The following is an 18,433-nucleotide window of genomic DNA, read 5'->3' as shown; positions in this document are numbered from 1 at the left end:
CTTGAGGGGCTCTGATGCCTTGGAAAGCAGTGCACCCCCAGCCTATCCTGCATGGTGCCTGGAGAAGACAGAGAACAGGATCCAGAAAGTCTCCGCTTGAGCAGGAAGAAGTCTGTCCTCACTGGGCCATGAGGCACAGAGCAAGCACTAAGAAAATGAGTTGAAGTGGAGCTCTGGTGGCCTAGTGGCAAGGAGCTGCAACTATAATCCCAGAGGCGAACGGTTTGAATCCACCAGATGCTCTGCCGGGGAAGGAGGGACAATCTCCTCCTGTAACAGTCAGATCTGATTTGACGGTACACGCACACAAAAATAATAAAACAAAAATTAAAAAAAAAAAAGAAAGAAAGAAAATGAGTTGAAAATCATTCATTTTACTAAAAATTTTCAGATGCCTTCCCTTTTACAAAAACAGCATTCATTCAGGTCTCTTGCCCTTAACCCCTAAAAAAGCAAGAGGAGGTGATCAGGGAGAAATTTTAAAAGTGCCTGCTGAATGCTAGGCACCCAAGTTCCAGTCCTGTACACAGAATGCGACAGGACCCACTCTTTGGTCCTTCAGTACAAGGCCTTTCTTAACCAGTCAGGGCCTTCAGAGTACTTCCAGGGGAGGGCTACAGGTCTCCAACATAGTCATCCCAGGACAAGGCCCCACCAGGTCCCCAGTGCAGCCAGCCCAGGGCAGGGTCCTGCCTGGGTATGTACTCAGGAGGGGGCCACAGGGTATCTGTAGTGGTTGCGGTCAGCCTCGCCTAGAGTCACTGTCAGTGACAGACTAGGCTTCCTCTCCAGCTCCTCCTCCTCTGGACAGGGCTGCGGGGGGCGGGCTTTAAAGAAGTCAGAGATGTAGTAGACCTGGGAGGAGAGAGAGGATGAGTTGAGTGGACAGAGGAAAGAGGAGGGGGAGCCCTAGAGAGATAGTAATGGGATGACAGACTCAGAGGGAGGAGGGAGAAGGGGGACCCAAAGAGAGAGTAAAGAGGTGGCAGGACCAGAGAGAGGTGGAGGATGGGAAGGAGCAGAGAGATTGACAAGGGTTAGGGACCCAGAGAGAGAAGGTAAATTCGAGACTCAGAGAGAGAGGAGAGAGGAGGAGGGATTAGGAGGGTTGCAGAGAGAGAGAGAAAGAGAAAGAGAGAGAGAAAGAGAGGAGGGGGATGAGAGTCAGAATGAGAGGAGCCTGGAGGGTCAGAGAAAGAGGAGGGGGATGGGAGGGTCAGAGAAAGGAAGGGGATGGGAGGATCAGAGAGAGGAGGGGGATGGGAGGGTGAGAGAGAGGAGGGGGATGGGAGGGTGAGAGAGAGGAGGGGAATGAGAGAGTCAGAAAGAGAGGAGGGGGATGGGAGAGTCAGAAGGAGAGAAGTGAGATGGGAAGACTCAGAGAGGAGTGAGATGGGGGACCCAGAGAGAGAGCAGTGTGCAAGGTGAGGGGAGTGAAGGAGACTGATGAGGGGAGGTAAGGTCAGAAGCATAGTCAGGTAAAAGGTGTGTGAAGCAGTTAGTTAGACTCAGGGAGGGGTAGGAGAGGGACCCATGGGGGTGAGTGGGAAGGTCCAGAGCCCAAGCAGTGTGAAGTAGGGGTAGGGAAAGGAGGAAGAGGGGGTCTGACTGGGGGGGAGTCCATGGGCAGGGCGGGGCTCAGGGGAGGGGAGTCCTTGTGCAGGGCAGAACTGGGGGAACACAGGGGTCCCTGGGCAGGGCGGGGCTCAGGGGAGGAAGGGTATGACTGTGCAGGGTGCAGCTCAGGGGAGGGGGTCCCTGTGCAGGGCAGAACTGGGGAACACAGGGGTCCCTGGGCAGGGCGGGGCTGGGGCAGCTCACCGTCAGGCCAGCCACCAGAGCGCCCTGCAGCAGCCCAGCCAGCACGTCACTCCAGTGGTGCTTGTGGTCAGACACGCGGGTGTAGCCAACATAGAGGGCAAAGGCCACCAGGAAGAACTGCACCGTGGGCCTCAGCAGCCGTGCCCACTTCCAGCAGAGCCGCGCCTGCACGTAGAGCTGGAGGCAGGGAGCAGTCAGCCTGGAACCCCCCTCACCACCTCCACTAACCCACTGAAGGTGGGAAAACCAACCCCAGGAAAGTGGCCCCTTCAGAAGCCTCCCGAGATGCGGACTCACCGCCAAGAACACCATGCAATACATGGCGAAGGAAGAATGTCCGGAGTAGAAAGACAGCCTGCGGACAGAGAGGGCAGCAGGGTGGGCAAGGCAAGCCTGGGCGATCCTGGCCAGAAGGCGCCCATCCTAGTGAGGGGATATTTCTCCTTCAACCCTTCCCACTCCCTGACACGGAGCAGGAAATCATACTAGAGCATCATCACCTTGTCACTAAGGGGAGGAGGGGGGCACACACAGTCACCTGTCCAGTCCCTCATCCTCACCCCCCAGCAGTTAACACTTCCTGTGGTGGTCACCTACTGTCCATCTGAGTCAAGTCACGTGGGTTTCACCCTTTCTTTTTCAATAAATACAGTTTAGTGAGTTTTTTTAAAAAAAGATGCCAAAGGATATCAGAGAAGGGAGCAAAGGCAAGACCCAGACAGGGGTGATGTTAGCCAGGCACGCCCCTCCATACTCATGTGGCATTTTCTGCATGTTCCTGGTACCCCCTGTACCCACTTGGCCTTGGTGTCACTGGCTGGGGGCTCCCCCTGCACCCACCTGGCCTCAGTGACATTGCCTGGGCTCCCTCGGCACACTTCCAGCTGCACATAAACGGAACAGTTGACGCGGCTCCAGTCCGGGTCACAGACAGCTAGGAAGTTGGGCCGCAAGCGGCCAATCATGTATTTGGCCAGGTCTGTGAGGGACTGGCTCACCGCTGCCCCAAACAGGAAGGTCCCCAGCACCTTGTACACGGCAGCCACGTAGTTGTTGAAGTGGGAGTGGGAGTAGAGGCGGTTGGTGTAGACCAGGTAGGCCTCCCCAGCCGACACCTGCAAAGGGGTGGGAATTGGTCAGGGGTTCCCCTCTGACAGGAGTTTAGGGTTCCTGACCTCTCTGAGGCTGCTGGAGAGCAGAGGGGCCCCAGGTACCCCAAGAGCAAGGCTATGCCTCCCCCAGGACAGGGTTGCTCCCCATCCCCCAGACTCTTTCTGCCTTACAAGGACTACGGTGGCTGTGATGGTGACACTGGCCATCAGCCCATTGGTGATGGTGTCTGGGCGGTATGGGTACCGAATGGAGTCATCTCCACAGTGGAAGCCTCGTTTGTAGGGCGTGTTCACCAGCGTCAGGACAGCAAACGGCAAAGAGGCTGGGAGGAAGCAGGTCAGGTGGAGGGATGAGGCTGAGTGGCCACCCCAGACCTGTCTCACCCCCACCCTGACACAGAAAGAAAGTTCTTCCAGGGGCACAATCACCTACAGGTCACTACATAAACAGCAGGCCTCACCATGACATGCAGCTTGGCCCCTGCCCCACACTTCCTACCTTCCCTCACTCCTCGCCATGCTTCCATGCCTCAATTCTGTGCCTGTCACCCTGCTAATCTCCTCTACACCCAACATGCCCACCTGGATGCTTGGATTCTGCCTGGTGCGGTGGACCACTAACTGAAAGGGTTAGGGTTGAAAGGCTAGGCAGTCTTTCCTGTGCAGATCTCTGCTGTTCTGGGTAAAAGAGACCTGCCGGCAACAGGGCATCCTACCTGCAGGCATCTAACTCAGAGGCCAAGGACCAGCTGCAATCCCCACCCACAGCCACATCCAGTAATACCCCTGTTCCACAGTGTCCCACCCTCCTGCTGGAACTAGCCCAGGGCCATCTACATCGAAGAGCTGGACAGTGAATAAAGATGACAGAAGAATCGGTGCCTTTGAGCTGTAGTATTGGAGAACAGTACTGAATATACCATGGGCAGCCAAGGGAACAGACGTGTCTTGGAAGAGGATACAGCTAGGGTGTTACTGGAGGCAAGGATGGTGAAGCTTAGTTTGACATAAGTTGTGGGTGTTGTCAGAAGGGGCTCGTCCTTGGAAAAGGACGTCATCCTTGGACAGGTAGAAGGTCAGTAACGGAGATGAAGACCTTTAGGCGAGGTAGTTGACAGTGACTGTGTGTCAGAGATTGTGAGGATGGCACAGGATGCGGGAGGATTCAGGTCTGTCGTGAATGGTAATAACAAGCACCCCACCTGTGTGGCTTCTCACTCAGGGGACACCCCAGCTACACAGCGCTCTCACCCCCTGTTGGAACCCTCTGACCAATTTCCTGTCCTGCCTGGGGCTGTCAGCATCGGCCCCTCAAAGGCTTTCGGAAGGCCTTGCCCACCCACCAGCCCCGCACCCAGCAAGCATCATGTAAAGTTTCCATAAACATAAAGGCACATTGATGCTGCTGTCACTGTCCCCGGCCCACCTCACAAGGGTGCTGCAGACCTGAGGCAGGTTGATCCTCCCTTCTCCTCCGCCCTAGGAATCCCGGAAATGGGAGGCAGCTAATTAGTCCCCAGGGCCACTCCCCCCCCTCATGGGCTAGAATCCCAGGCCATTGCCCTGACCAGGCTAGTGCCCTGATTGCTGGTGGCCTTTGTTCTCAACCAGGAGGAGGGGCAGACAGGGGGACTTGGCTGCCCCCTCCCCCGACCTGACCCACAAACCTGCCAGACAGGTTTGGGCTGAGAAGCTCCAGGTCCTCACCCACAGCTCCTGACCTGCCTCTCACCCCAAACTCTTCAAGCCCCCAGGCCTGAGGGGAGATAGCTGAGCACCTGAGCACCGCTTGCTGAAATGGGAGCACCACTGGCCCGTGGTGTTCCCAGGCAGGGTTCCCTCTAGGAGCCCTGTGCCCATGCTGAGCTCGGAATGTCAAGATACTCATGGCAGGGACCTCTGGCCTCCCCCCGCAGGAATCACCAGAGCCAGTGGGGTGGGGGAGATGGCAGTCGGCTTCTGCGGGGACTTCCTGCTGCAGGCTAGGCGGACTGACCGGGTACGACCCTCTGGGTACCTAGGACGCGTGGGAACAGAGGCCCAGCAGGGCACAGGCGAGGAGTAGGGCGCAGCGGGGGTGTGGGCAGCTGCCCCGCGCACAAACCCTGAGCGGGCTGACCTGGGAGTGGGTCCCCACCAGTCCCCGACTCTTACCGACCAGGACGCACAGCACGTCGAGCAGCACGAAGACCCACCTCCGCTCCATGCCGCCCGGGCCGCGCCCCCCACCCGCTGCGTGACGGCCCTTGGCGCCCCGCTCGCCTGGGATCACATGGCCTCCCGCGCCGGGTTTGGCCAGCAGCCCTAGGAGGGGACAGGAGGGAGCACGGCAGGAGCGGCAGCGGGCGGGGCGACCTGCGGGGAGGGAGAGGCGGACTCTGCCTGGCCAGGCCTGCTGTGCGCAGGAAGGCCCCGGGGCGTGGGGCGGGCTTGGGTGTCTTAACTAACCCGGGCGTCACTGCTCTGTACCCCTGTGCGGCTTGGGAGCGAAGCTCAGAGCTCCAGGGTCCACCGTGCGCCCAGGTTTGGGCGGGAGGGTGAAGAGGAGAGGAGGGCAAACCTGCAGGGCGAGGTGCAGCCGGGCTCAGGCAGCACCTGTCCCCTTGCCCTCTCTGAACCCCGACTTCCTCCTGGGATGTGAGGGTGGTGCTCCACGCTACACACCTGAAATCCGGAAGTGCCTGAAAACAGCCTCAGAACCTGGGCCCTGCGACCGCTGCTTTAATGAAAAGCTGGGCCTGTACCCGGGGTGAGGACCATTTACAGAAGCCCAAGGACCGAAGGCCACTCCCGCAGGCGCCAAGAGACCGGCAGTGCCCGCTGCTGTGCCACTGGGGGAGCCGAGGGCACCCAGGCTGGAGGCCCGGCAGAAGATGCCCTGACGCCCAGGAGCCCTGCCCTAAGACACATTTCAGCGGTCAGTCTCAAGGTCACTGTATAGAAGGCCCCTCCCAGTAATCCTAAAGCCGGTGTTCCTCTGCGCTCAAGGACACTTGCTTCGAGAGGCTTGAGAGAGGCTTACGGGGAAGCCACAGAGGCTGTGGACGACCCTGTCTCCGCGCGGCAAAAGCAAGAGACAGGATGTCACTGGGTGGATGCCTCCGTGTCCCCAACAACATCACCCACAAAGGTGCTCGCAGTTATGACAAGAAATGGCAAGGCCCTGACTGATTCTGGGCTCGCGCCTGCGGTATAAAAAACAAGGAGCGTGGGGAGCGCATCCGAATTCCCCCCTTTTCCAATCACACAGCCCAAGATCTTAGGGCAGCTCGCCCCAGACCTGAAAGGACCAGTTAGTTACCAGAAACTCAGTTTCTGGTAAAGTACAGTTAACCCCACCCCACCCGCTTGAGTGGTTTTTTTAACAAAAAAAACCCCACCTGTGGTAAATCCCACCCTGATTGATCAACTGCCATAAAGTGGAATTCTTCTCTGTAAGAGCACAAGGAGTTTTCCGCATTCCTGTATCTGAAGTAACCGATAAGATTCAAATAGGTTTCCAAACTGTTACCCTGAGCTATGGCTAGCCAACTGAAGGTGGACAAATACCCCAACTACTGTGGGTGGCCAATCATGCATGGCGTGTATGGTTGGGCAGGGGAGTAGCAGAGGTATAAAAGGAGGGGCAGACATCAATTCGGGGCTCTCGGCCGGATGCTGCTGTGTCAGCACACGGGAGCCCGGGTTCGAACTCGAAATAAACTTCGTTAATTCGGCTAATTGGCTCAGTGATCTTTTTGGGGACTCGCTCCGTTACAAGATCCCCACGGACGCACTTTAGAATCTACTTTTTTTTCCTCCCAAGTTTTTCTCCTCTTTGCCCCAAAGAGCCAAGTCTCAGGTTCTACAAGACTAATCCACCTCCCCACCCACTCGCAGGTGGGCAAATTCTGCCCATTGGTTCCTGCCTTTGCCACTCACAGGGCAAGGGCGTGGTGTCAGTGCACTCATTCCTTCCCACCCCTTTCCAGGTGAGGACACCTGCAGGGATTGGGAAGACTCCTGTGGCCTGGTGGTTACACTCTAGGCGGGAACCTACAGGTCAAGACGATCCCGGAAGGAGGATGTAGCTGGCTGCTTCCATATTTAGCCCCATGGGCCAGTTCTCTACCCTGTGAGCTGAACACAGGTTGGTCTGGGGTTAGGTGCTTACATACTCACTTCGTTATCACTGTTATCGAATCCCTCCCACCCTCACGGTGACAAAGTGCAACCCTGTCATGGGGTGTGGAGATCCTGACTGGCAGCTACAGGCAGGTCCTGGCAGCTTATGATGAGTCGTGCTGCCAACACAAAGACAAGTGATTCGAACCCACCAGTTAACTCTGCAGGATGGACAATCTCCTCCTGTGAGATTTCCTGCTTCTAAAAGGCAACTGGAGGTTTAGCTACGACTCCTGGGATACAACTACATGTGGGCAGGGCTGTGAGGGGATGAGAATTTAAAGAGGAGCGGTTCTCCCCACCCCAACCCGTTCCAGGGCACCGGATGAGGCCAGAGAGAGTTTAAATAGCAAAACAGCAATGTCTTGCCCCACCCACGGGTCAAGGATTAGGGTTAGCACACAAACCCAGGCAGCATAGGATTAATAACCTGAGCCTGTGAGGCATTGAGGATTAGGGTTAGGAGCCGGTTAGAAAGGAGTCAGAGGGCTGCTGGGGAATGGGAAGGGGGTGCACACGATGTGTGAGGTCCATCAGGCCATGCTGAGGTGGAGCCCAGACCGCTGGGGGCCTGCAGGGAGTCCTGAAGGCCAATCCCAGACCCAGGATGAACCTCTCCTCTCACCTGCACCTTTGGGATGGTCTGGACATCCAATCCAGAATGACCCCATTCCCCCTCCCCTGTCCCATTGTCATGCAAGGCCAGGAGTGCCAGATGAGAGTGAACCTCGGGCCCATTGCACAAACCACACACTCCCACTCAGGCACCAACACACTGGGGTCAAACCACACAGTAAGTGGACAGCAAGCAGTAGGCAGGCAGGGCTAGCTCCAGAACAGGTACCCTCAACACTGGGAGGAATGTGCCTGCAGGCACTTCCTCCCTTTCCAACCCAACCCATGACAATCCCCATTTCTGAATGCCACTAAGACAGGACATCCTGAAGCCCCCTCACTCCAGCACTAGAGGGCAACGCCCCAAAGTGAACTTGTGAGGATGAGACTAGAATGGCTGTACTGGCTGCGACTGACCAGACATGGACAGCAGTGACTCTGAGTGTGGACCCCGAGGATGGCCACACCTGTGATGGGCTGTAAATGGACTCAGGTGGCCCTCTAGCGGCTGCAAACCACATGGCAGGACAGTGCCCCCTTTTCTCCCATGGAGCCATGTGCCTTCAAGTTGGAGGTGCAACTAACTCCTGAACAATATTAAACCTGAACTTCAGGAAAATCAAAACAGAAAGATCACGGGTCCAAGCACCTCAACAAGCCCTAATGGGATGATGGATGACCAATTAATTCCAAGTCCGTCCTGCGAGGAGTGGTCTTTAAAGTGGAAGGTGAGCAAGCTCAGGTCAGGGTGTCCCCACAGTGAGCAACAGCTTTGAGACTTGCTCCACCCAATGTCTCGTGGGGCTGGAGGGAGACCCTGGCCCCACACACCTCATAGGCCAGGTCAATCTCCCCCATTCCCTGCTGACCCTTCTGCCCTGTTCCTGAGTTGTTTGTTCCAGGACCCCAGACACCCTGCCTGACCTCACTGGACACTTTGATCAGGCTTCCCTGCCTGCACCTAGGGGTGCTCTCTGCACAGCACCCCATTCCTCCCCACATGCCTTTGTCAACAGCCTGAACCAGAGATCCCGTTGTCCCCGCCCATAGGTCCACACGAGGCACTGCTGGACTTCAAATCAAGTTTAATAAATAAAAGTGGGAGTCAAGGCAGTCGTCACTTCACAGTGTGGCCCTGGGGGGTCTAGTCCGATGACCTCGAACAGAAACCCCTGACGACCCTGGAGGCTGGGCGGCCACCTGCAACACCCCACAATGTGTGAACAGAAACATAAATAGAATCAGGGGCAGAAAGGGAGAACGAAGACCCCAGCTTCTTATGGGGATGTCCAACAGAAAGCAGACCCAGGGGCTAGCTGGCCCCTCAGGGTGGCAGGGCTGAGGCAGAGGGAAGGAGGTGAAGCCCCACAGCCTCTGATGAGCCTGCTGAGGGACCCCAAGGCAGGGCTGAGGGGAGGGGTAAAGTGCGGCTTTTCCTGAAGTGGAGACCAGGCGGGAGGGGCCGGCCAACGAGGTCTATGGCTCCATGCCCCACGGTTTGGCACTGAGCAGCAGCTGCCCACTGATTCCCACGGCCCCCGTGGCCGTGCAGCAGACAGCTGGCCAAGGTGCCCGTGAGGCTGCTGGTGGCTGCACTGTCCCCCCTGGGCAGACTGGTCCTCTGCTGACGGAGGCCCCGGCAGAGTCTGAGGAGGCGACCAGGAGTGGGGACAACACCAGGCAGCCGGGGTCCAGGCTGTGGCCGCAGCCCTCTGCCCTCACCATCCCCGACTTGCCCTGAAGCAGAGGTCAGAGGAGGAATCAGGAAGATGGACAGCAGCAGGCCAGGTGGCCAGGTCCAGTCCAGAGGTTCTAGGCGAAAAGAGCCACTTGGCATCGGTGATCAACAGGTCATCACGTTACAGCTGCAGAGAGACCAGAGTGAGGAGTCCACGGAGGACAGGGTCCATGGGGGATAGAAGGTGAGGGTCCACGGAGAACAGAGGGTCCATGGAAGACAGAAGGTCCACAGGGGATAGGGGGCGAGGGTCCATGGAGGAAAGAGGGTCCATGAGGGGCGAGGGTCCACGGGGGGGCAGAGGGTGAGGGTCCATGGAGGACAGAGGGTCCATGGGAGACAGAAGGTCCACGGGAGACGGGGGTGAGGGTCCACGGGAGACAAGGCGTGAGGGTCCAAGGGGGGGGGCAGGAATTAAGGTCCATGGGGGGTGGTAAGACATGGAGGTGGGAGCATGGGGCTTAGGGACACGGGAGGCACTCACTGTGACAGGGGCTCCGTGTGCAGTCCAGGTGCTGGGCACGCTGGGCGGGTGGCCAGAAAGGGGTTCACATCCCCGATGCCAATGAGTCCGAACTCAGCAACTGACAAGGCCATCCGCGCAGGGTCCTCATCCAAAGCCACGTGGCTCGAGAGAAGGGGCAGCCCCTCTGGGAGCGCCCCAGGCAGGGCCAAGTCCACAGCCAGTCTTGGGTGGGTGCTGGGCTCTGGGGAAGCTGAGGCCGGGGGGTAGAAGGCTGGGTCAGCCAGGGGCCGGGGCTGCCGGGGCAGGAAGGGACAGGACCCAGGCTCTGAGATCTGGATGCCATCTGTGCCTGGCTCCTCAAGGCCAACGAGACCTCGGGGGGCACCATCACTCAGGGGCTCTGCAGGAAGACAAGCAGGTGAGGGCTAGGCCAGAGCCCTGAGGCTAGCGCACAGCTAGGGATGACACACAGCGAGGTGGGGAGAAGAAATGTTACAAAGCCAGTGCAGGTGACACAACCCAGGACAGACAGCTGGAGGACACACAACAGGTAGGGGAGCAGTACAGCAGAGTGAGAGTACATGCAGGGGGAGAAGAGTACAGCAAAGTGGGGTACACGTGGGGGGCGGGGAAGAGCTGAATAGAGGGACATAGTGGGACCAGGAGGGACATGGCTACAGGGGAACATGGGTGGGGGAGGGATAGAGCTTAGTGGGGGACACATGGTTGGGGGCATACAGCTAAGTTGGGGGCTATACAGTAGGGACACAAACAATGGGACAGAGACACAGCTGAGTGGGGAGACACACATGGGACAAGGGACACAGCTGAGTTGGTGAGGGCAGAGCTGAGTGGGGAGACACACATGGGACAGGGACACAGCTGAGTGGGGAGACACACATGGGACAGGGACACAGCTGAGTGGGGAGGGCACAGCTGAGTGGGGTGGGCGTGCTCACCTGCACACAGTTCTCGCAGGGCACCCTGCTCAGGGACCAGGCCACTGGTAGTGGATGGCAGGGGTGGTGAGGAGTGGGGGCGACTGGAGCCATCGGGGTCACCCCCATCCAAGTCCTGGTCCATGTCCCTGTTGAGAAGAGGTGCCGTGAGAGGCAGCCACGAGGGGCTGAAGTGTGGGTCAGTGTCTAGGAAGCAACGGGTACAGGGGAGGAGGAGGAGGGCTCGTTCAAGGGTGCAGGGATATGCAAAATCTAGAGAAGAGTTCGGGGTGATGTGGTTTGAGGGGGGCCATGCGGGGCTAGGGGGCCGGAACTATGCAACAGGGGGAGTGGGTAGGGGCAGTGAGTGTGGGCAGGAGGTGGGCAACTGGTAGCAGACAGTGGGTAGGGGCAGTGGATGGGGAGCAGTGAATAAGTGAGCAGGTGGAGGAATGGATGGGGGCAGTGGGTAGGTGAGCAGGTGGGGGGACAGTCTTGGTTAGTGGCAATGGGTGGGTAGGAAGCAGTGGGTGGGCTGTCTGGGTGAGTGGTGAGGGCTGGGAGGGAGCAGTGGGTGAGTGGTGGGCAGTGGGTGGGTGGCAGGCAGTCTGGCTAAGTAATGGGGGTGGATAGGGGGCAGTCTGGGTGAGTGGTGAGGGGTGGGAGGACAGTGGGTGGGTGGCAGGTGGGGGACAGTGGGTGGACGGCAGGCGGGGGGGCAGAGGTGAACAGGGGGCAGACCAGGCTACACTCACGTGTTTCCAGATGGGACGCACTTCCTCCGGCCCAGACGGGTCTGCTGGGTGAAGTAGTCGAAGCGCTCGGACTTCTTCCACAGGTAGTAGTACTCCACACATTCACCCACTGACCGCGTGCGCACCTACAGACAGAAGCCACTGTCACTTAGCCAGACCCCACACTCTGCCTCACTCCTTGCTATATGGGCTGGAACCACAATGAGCCCAAGCCACATGCCTTCTGCCCCTCCACTGTCCCCCGTGTCCTGGCTGAGAACCCCCCTTCCCCCCCAGCCCCTCCCATCCCCCACATAAGCTGTCCTGGCGTGAATAGCCACTCATCCAAGCCACTGTCCTGGCTGGAACCCCATCTTGGCTCCCCTACTAGACCTTCTCACCTCCCCTCAACAATCCTGGCTAGGAACCTCTCTCATCCCCTTTCTACTGTCCTGGTAGGAATCCCCGCGACCTCTACCCTCACCCCTCAGCTGTGCCCACTGTCCTGGCGGGGGACTCCTTCTCAGCATGCCTGCCTCACCTTGTTGGCCTGAATCAGGTGGAAATTCTTTCCATGCACACGGAAGCCATGCTCGAAGTTCCTGCACTCCTCCTCACTCCAGGCACAGAACCCGTCTGCAATGAAGCAGTCAGCACAGGTGGTCAGCAAGGGGCAGTCAGCATGGAGGGGTCCGCATGAGGCAGTCAAGATGGAAAGGTCAATACACAGGGCAGTCAGCATGGAGGGATCAGCACAGGGCGGTCAGCGCAGGGCAGTCAACATGGAGGGATCAGCAAAGGATAGTCAGCATGGAGAGGTCAGTGCAGGGGGTCAGCACAGAAGGGTCAACCCAGGGCAGGTTGGGGAGGCCAGTGTGTGAAATCTCAGGGAACATGGCATGGGGCAGGGCGAGGGCTGGGTCGGGTGGGGTCAGGCGGCGCCCACCTCGGACCACCTTGACGTTGAAGCGCAGTCTCCGCAGAGCCTCCTCGGCGTTGAAGCTGCAGCGCACCAGCTCATACAGCGCCTGGGGGGACAGTCACTGCTGTGCGCCTACCAGCCCACCCCACCCCAGCAAGGACGCGGGGCTCAGAGGGCCCACACCAAATGGGCTCTGTGCCAGGTGGCCACCCAGCCCATGTCTCCCACCTGCTCGCTGTCCTTCACTGTCTCTCCGTCCGGCAGCTGGGGTCCAGCCGCCTCGTCCCACCTCCGTGTGACGGCTCGGTACAGAAACTCCTCCACTTCCCTCTCAGGCAGAATGTGGGGGTCCCAGAGCAGCTGGTCCTCATTCTCACAGACTGTGAGGAGAGACGTGAGAAAGGTTACACTGTGGCCAGCCACATGCTCCCTCCTGCTGACCACAAAGCCTGCTGGTGCAGGACAGGCATTTTACACACTTCCAGCTCCAGCCCTAGCCAGCAGCTGGCCTACAGCTCACCACATCCTCCCTGGTCCCACCATGTCCTCCTCGGGCCCCACCACACCCACCTCAGCCCCACCACATCCACCCTGTGCCCCACCATGTCCACCCACCTGTACTCCACTGCATCCTCCAACGCTCAACACAGAATGTGAGCTGAAGGACAGGTCCATGGAAGGGACCTGGGACGCATGGTGTTAGGAGGGTGACTGACTTGCTATGTGACATCGCCACAAATCTGTCACCTCCAGGAAGCACCACCCAGAGCAGGATGCAAGGTGGCCTCTTTCTGTGCAGATAGCAGCACCTGGCCAGCTGGTCCTGAGTCCAGCCTCAGGCACATAACACCCAGAAAGCAGGCTAGCTGGGGAGTTCTGCTTGTGTGCCTCTTGGGACATGGCCAACAATGTGGCCCCATGGACAGGGCAGGACAGGCACTGGCAGGGCCACCCCCAAACTCCATAGCCACCACCCAGGCACGTCAACCAATCAGCGCAGAAGTGGGCGATATCTGGACTTGGGGAGATGAGAGACAGCCCACAAACTAGGCCCTGACAGTCACATGAAGGAGAAGCTAACGGCAGACAGCAAGGAGATAAGGACTGGGACCTACACAAGACAGGAAGCAGCATTCCCACTTGAGAGCTGCCAGGGAAGTTCAAGAACAAGCCAGACAGGAAACAACGGGGTCAGGAGAGTGAAAGTTTGGGAGAAACGGAGACAAGCAAGGGTCCAGAGCCCATGGGAGGGTGATTCATCCCAGAAGCAGATAAAGAAACAAAAACAAAGGTGGCTGGGCACTTCGCCCAGGAAAACACAAAAACTACACTATACAGATCCAGCAAGACAACCAGACAAAAATGCACTCACAGCATCTCTGAGAAGAGACGCTGCACAGAGACAGACAGATGGACACCTGAGCCCTCCACAAAGGACAGACAGCAGAGACGTGGTACGTTCAAAAGTTCATGGCTACAAGAACAAGCTGCAGGAATGAAGGTGAGATGGACATTCTGGGCAGCACACTGGCAAGGACACTGCCCTGTGGTGGCCAGGGATCCAGACCACTTACTCTTCTCGCTATGTCGGCTCGCATGCAGGCTGCTGAGGTCAGCTTGGAACTGAGGCCCCACCATGATCTCCTGTGGACATAAAGCCGAGGGCCAGAATGGAGGTCATGCCAGCAGGTGCATTGTGACCAGTCACTTCAGGTGGGCAGTCTGGCCAAAGGACACCCAACCCAGGACAGCCCCGGGCAGATCTCAAAGCTGCCCTGCATCCCATGGAGAAGCCACAACAGTGGTGGGAGCTCAGCGTTCAGCTCTCAGGACCAAGGGCTGGAGATCCCCTGGCCACGCACCTTCTTACATTTGTTGGCGGGAAGAGAGTCCTCCTCGGTGTCGGAGGCCGAAGAGCCAGGTTCTTTGTCTCCACCAGCCAGGAATCGGGCTTTAGGGAGAGGGGAGGTCAGGAAGGGATGGCACAAAGAAGGCTGAGGCAAGGCCCCCCAAATGCCTGTAGTGGATGCCTGGGCCCTCATCACACAGATCTTCCCTTCTCAGGGTCACAATCCCTCCTAACGCCACTGGGGACTCACATCCCAACCCCACTCAATCTACCTGATCACACTCTGACAGGGGCCCTTCCCAAGTTCCAGAACTTTCTAACTGAAAAACTGTGTATACATAAGCTTGGGATCTCTCCTCTGACACAGACTTCCATCACACTGCCTTGGAGAGGACACAGCCCCCTCCTTTGAGAGCCAAAATCTCCCTCCTCAGGGAGACCCAGGGCCCCCTCTCCTCTGAGGCCCATGGTCCCCTTTCCTCTGAGACCCAGGGCCCCCTCTCCTCTGGGAGATACACAGCCCCCTCTCCTCTGAGATCCATGGTCCCTTCTCCTCTGGGAGACTCACAGTTCCCTCTACTTAGGGAGACACATAGTCCTCTTTCCTCTGAAACCCAGGCCCCCTTCTCCTCTGAGACCCACAGTCCCCTCTCCTCTGAGGCCCACCATCCTCTTTCCTCCGGGAGATCCAGGGTCCCTTCTCTTCTGGGAGAGCAGAGTCAGTGAGTAGAGGGCACTGAGAGGGCCACAGAGTTCCTCTCCCTTTTGAGGATCCTACAGCCCTACCCCTGCCCTACAAGAAGCCCTTCTCCTTCTGGAAGTTCTACAACCAGGGTCAAGTGGGAACTTTCTCCTCAGTGGCTAGGTGTCCCACCCCTCAGGCTGAGGTCACCCAGGCGGCGGACAAGGACATGGACACGCACTCTGGCTGGGGAACAAAGCTGTGGCTGTATGGGAGGTCACGGATGGCATGAGGTCATCTGCAGATGACTGAGTCTCCTCTTCTCCAGAAAGCAAATCTTTAGCTATCTGCTCCTTTTAATGAAAAAAAAAAAAAAGTTAGAATACGTTAAAGTCTGAAAACAGCACAAACAAGGATGACAAACAATGCTCTCAAGACATGCCTGGGGGACCTGTCAGAAGGAGGCGCTCTGTGGCCCCCTCAGGGCCCCCATGCAGGGTGGAAGGTTGGAAGTGATGGGGTAGAGACTAGGGTAGAGTAGAAGGTGGAGTCAGGAGAAGAAACGAGGGGAATGGCAGGACTTAATCTGTGAACTAGATTCACTGAGGGGAGAGCTAGGGCGAGCCTGGGAACTGGAAATCAGGTTGGGCTCAGGGTGGGGTGGGCTGGTGGGTAGGCCCAGGGCGGGGTCTGTTAGAGGGTGGGCCAAGGTGGGTGGGGCCTGCTGCAGGGTGGGCCCAGGCCCGGACCTGCTGGGGAGTAAGTGGGGACAGCTGGAAGGTGGGTGCTGGAGGGTGAGGCCTGCTGGAGGGCAGGTCCAGGGCAGGATCCTCTGGGGGGTGACCACCAAAGAAACACCATGCAGGATGAACTCCCACTGTGGTGGCTTTCCAGCAGCCCAGCCCCACCTGCTGGCTGTCTCTTATCCAAGATCCCCCTCACCTTGTCTAGGGTCATGTCCAGGAGTGGGGGTGCACTGTCGGTCCCCTCACTCTCCTGTTCTGAGATGGGGTCTGAGGCCTCATAGCCATAGAGGGCCAGTAGCTCATCAAGAGGCATGTCGTTGCTCTGGGGAGGGGAGGCAAGGGCTCCGTCAAGTATTGTTTGGGGTTATATGCACCCCTTCTTTCTGTCCAAACCCATACTGTCATAGCCCACAATGATGCCATGTGGCAGCCTCACCTCCAACCAGCCTCCAGCCCAGACTCTCGTCACAAACCCCAACAGGAGACACTGGTGGTCCCCTCAGCCAATACCCGTCAGTGAGCAAGGGGCCTAGACAGGCCACCCACACAGCCTGCTTCAGAAACGGGCCGGCTCAGCCTGTGAGTGCTGACTCCAGGAATGCGAGGTGGCTCAGTAACCAAGACATGGCTAGTCCCACTCAGTCCAGAAGGGATCACCGGGCAAAACCACCATCTAGCTAAACAGGAAAGGAGTTGAATGAGATGACTGTGAGTGAGATGGTGATGATGCTGTCGAGTTGAATACAACTCACAGTGACCCTGTGAACAACGGATCTGAACCCTGTCCTACCCTGCACCACTCTCAGCATCTCTGGCTTGAGCCCACTGCTGCAGTCACCTTGTCAACGTCCAGTCAAAGGTCTTCCTCTCTTTTGTCGACCCTTTCCAAACATGATGTCTCTTTCCAAGGAACAGTCTCTCCTAGCAGGATGCTCAAACAATAAAGAATGAGAGATGAAGCGTTGTCATTTTTGTCTCCACGAAGCACTCTGGATGCACTTTCTCCAAGACTTGTCTGTTCTTTGCAATCCTTGGAATATTCAATGGTCTTTTTTACCACTACAGCTCGAAGGCAGCCTTTTACACTGTCCAGCTCTCAGATGAATAACAAGTGAATGGAAAAACCATCGCTGAATCAGGCACACCTTAAGTCTTCAAACTGACATCATTGCTCCTCAGTAATCTGGAAAGACTCCTGACTGCAGACTTTTCCAAAGCAATGCATCTCTTGATTTCTTCACAAAAGGTGTTGAATATGGACCCAAGTAAAATGAAATTAGACAATTTCAATCTTTTCTCTATCAATATACTGCCTACTGGCCCAATGTTGAGGATGTTTGTCTTCTTGATGTTGAGATGTCATCTACATTGAAAGCTGTAGACTTTCATCCTCTGCAGCAAGCACTACAAGTCCTCCTCACTTTCAGCAAGCAAGATTGTGTCATCTGCATAAGACAGGCTATTTATGAATGAGTCTTCCTCCTATCCTGATGCCAGATTTTTCTTCACCGAATCCAGCTTCATCAATGATCTGCTCAGCACACAGACTGAACAGGTATAGAGAAAGGACACACACCTTAATTCTGACCATGCAGTGAGTGAGGAAGAGGCTGTGAATGACACATCGTGGCAGCATAGACACACGAGACCACTCCTCATTAGAAATGATGAAAGAAAAATCTCCGGGGAGCTCTGGTGGCCTAGTGGCAAGGAGCTGCAACTACAATCCCAGAGGTGCACGGTTAGAATCCACCAGATGCTCTGCCGGGGAAGGAGGGACAATCTCCTTCTGTACCAGTCAGATCTGACTTGACGGTACACACACACACACACACCATAAAAAAAAAAGAAATGATGAAAGAGCCCCAAGACCTTCGCTGCTCCCAGGACCAAGGCCCCTGGCCATCACAACCTAGGGCCATGGTCCAACACCCACCTCCTGGACATTCTCTTGTATGCTAAGGAGATGAGCAGTATCTCCTCTCAGTCCCAAATCCTCCCTCACCCTGGGGGCTCCAGTCCACAGACAATCACCCCAGCTCAGGGCTTACTCCTCACTGCAATTAAGCCACCCTCCATTCTCTCAAAGACTCCACAATCCCCCCACAGCTGCTGGCTACATCTCTCCTCCAGCTCAGTTACACTTATGCACTCCAGCTGCTGAGCCCTGAGTGTGAAAGCAGCACAGGACACCAGCATGGACCAGGGTGAGCCCCACACCACCACCCACTCAGCTAAGGAACACCACCTTCACTCAAGAATATCCTACCTCGGATCACTAAGGACAGTCCACACCACAGAAGACATCTGCTATGTGAACCATTCATAACCAAAAGGGTAGTTATTGGTCCAACAGTGCACATCTGAGGGAGGGGGACACAGGGCTAACAGTGCATACCCGAGGGAGGGGGACACGGAGCTAACAATGCACACCTGATGAAGGAGAATACGGAGCTAACAGTGCACACCTGAGGAAGGAGGACACGAGGCTAACAGCGCACACCTGGGGAAGGGGGACACGGGGCTAACAGCGCACACCTGGGGAAGGGGGACACGGGGCTAACAGCGCACACCTGGGGAAGGGGGAAATACGAGGCTAACAGTGCACACCTGGGGAAGGGGGAAACACGGGGCTAACAGCGCACA

At 57.2% G+C, this 18,433-nt stretch overlaps 2 protein-coding genes across 2 annotated transcripts in view; both read right to left on the bottom strand.

Annotated features, from left to right (window-relative positions):
• Positions 1-705: 705 nt before the first annotated feature.
• On the bottom strand, positions 706-5,139 carry PPAP2C (phosphatidic acid phosphatase type 2C). The gene is made up of 6 exons (XM_006898032.1): positions 5,088-5,139; positions 3,105-3,256; positions 2,662-2,936; positions 2,119-2,176; positions 1,822-1,998; positions 706-855 (listed from the first exon to the last, which is right to left on the bottom strand). Exons 1-6 carry the CDS (start codon positions 5,137-5,139, stop codon positions 706-708), a joined length of 864 nt encoding a protein of 287 aa, XP_006898094.1.
• A 4,416-nt stretch (positions 5,140-9,555) lies between these two features.
• Positions 9,556-18,433, bottom strand: part of MIER2 (mesoderm induction early response 1, family member 2) — a 27,094-nt gene continuing 18,216 nt past the window's right edge. Inside the window, exons 4-14 of the mRNA XM_006898031.1 lie at positions 15,984-16,109; positions 15,277-15,394; positions 14,373-14,461; positions 14,085-14,154; positions 12,739-12,890; positions 12,535-12,616; positions 12,130-12,224; positions 11,610-11,734; positions 10,876-11,003; positions 9,935-10,316; positions 9,556-9,577 (exon numbers count right to left, since the gene is read on the bottom strand). Coding sequence (XP_006898093.1) covers positions 9,556-9,577; positions 9,935-10,316; positions 10,876-11,003; positions 11,610-11,734; positions 12,130-12,224; positions 12,535-12,616; positions 12,739-12,890; positions 14,085-14,154; positions 14,373-14,461; positions 15,277-15,394; positions 15,984-16,109 — 1,389 coding nt within the window. The remainder of the gene's footprint in view (positions 9,578-9,934; positions 10,317-10,875; positions 11,004-11,609; positions 11,735-12,129; positions 12,225-12,534; positions 12,617-12,738; positions 12,891-14,084; positions 14,155-14,372; positions 14,462-15,276; positions 15,395-15,983; positions 16,110-18,433) is intronic.

The sequence above is a fragment of the Elephantulus edwardii genome, unplaced genomic scaffold, assembly GCF_000299155.1.
Source record: "Elephantulus edwardii isolate Elephantulus edwardi_28Jun2011 unplaced genomic scaffold, EleEdw1.0 scaffold00217, whole genome shotgun sequence".
Taxonomy (NCBI): domain Eukaryota; kingdom Metazoa; phylum Chordata; class Mammalia; order Macroscelidea; family Macroscelididae; genus Elephantulus; species Elephantulus edwardii.
The sequence above is the reverse complement of the archived record's forward strand: the minus strand, read 5'-3'. Positions and strand labels throughout refer to the sequence as shown.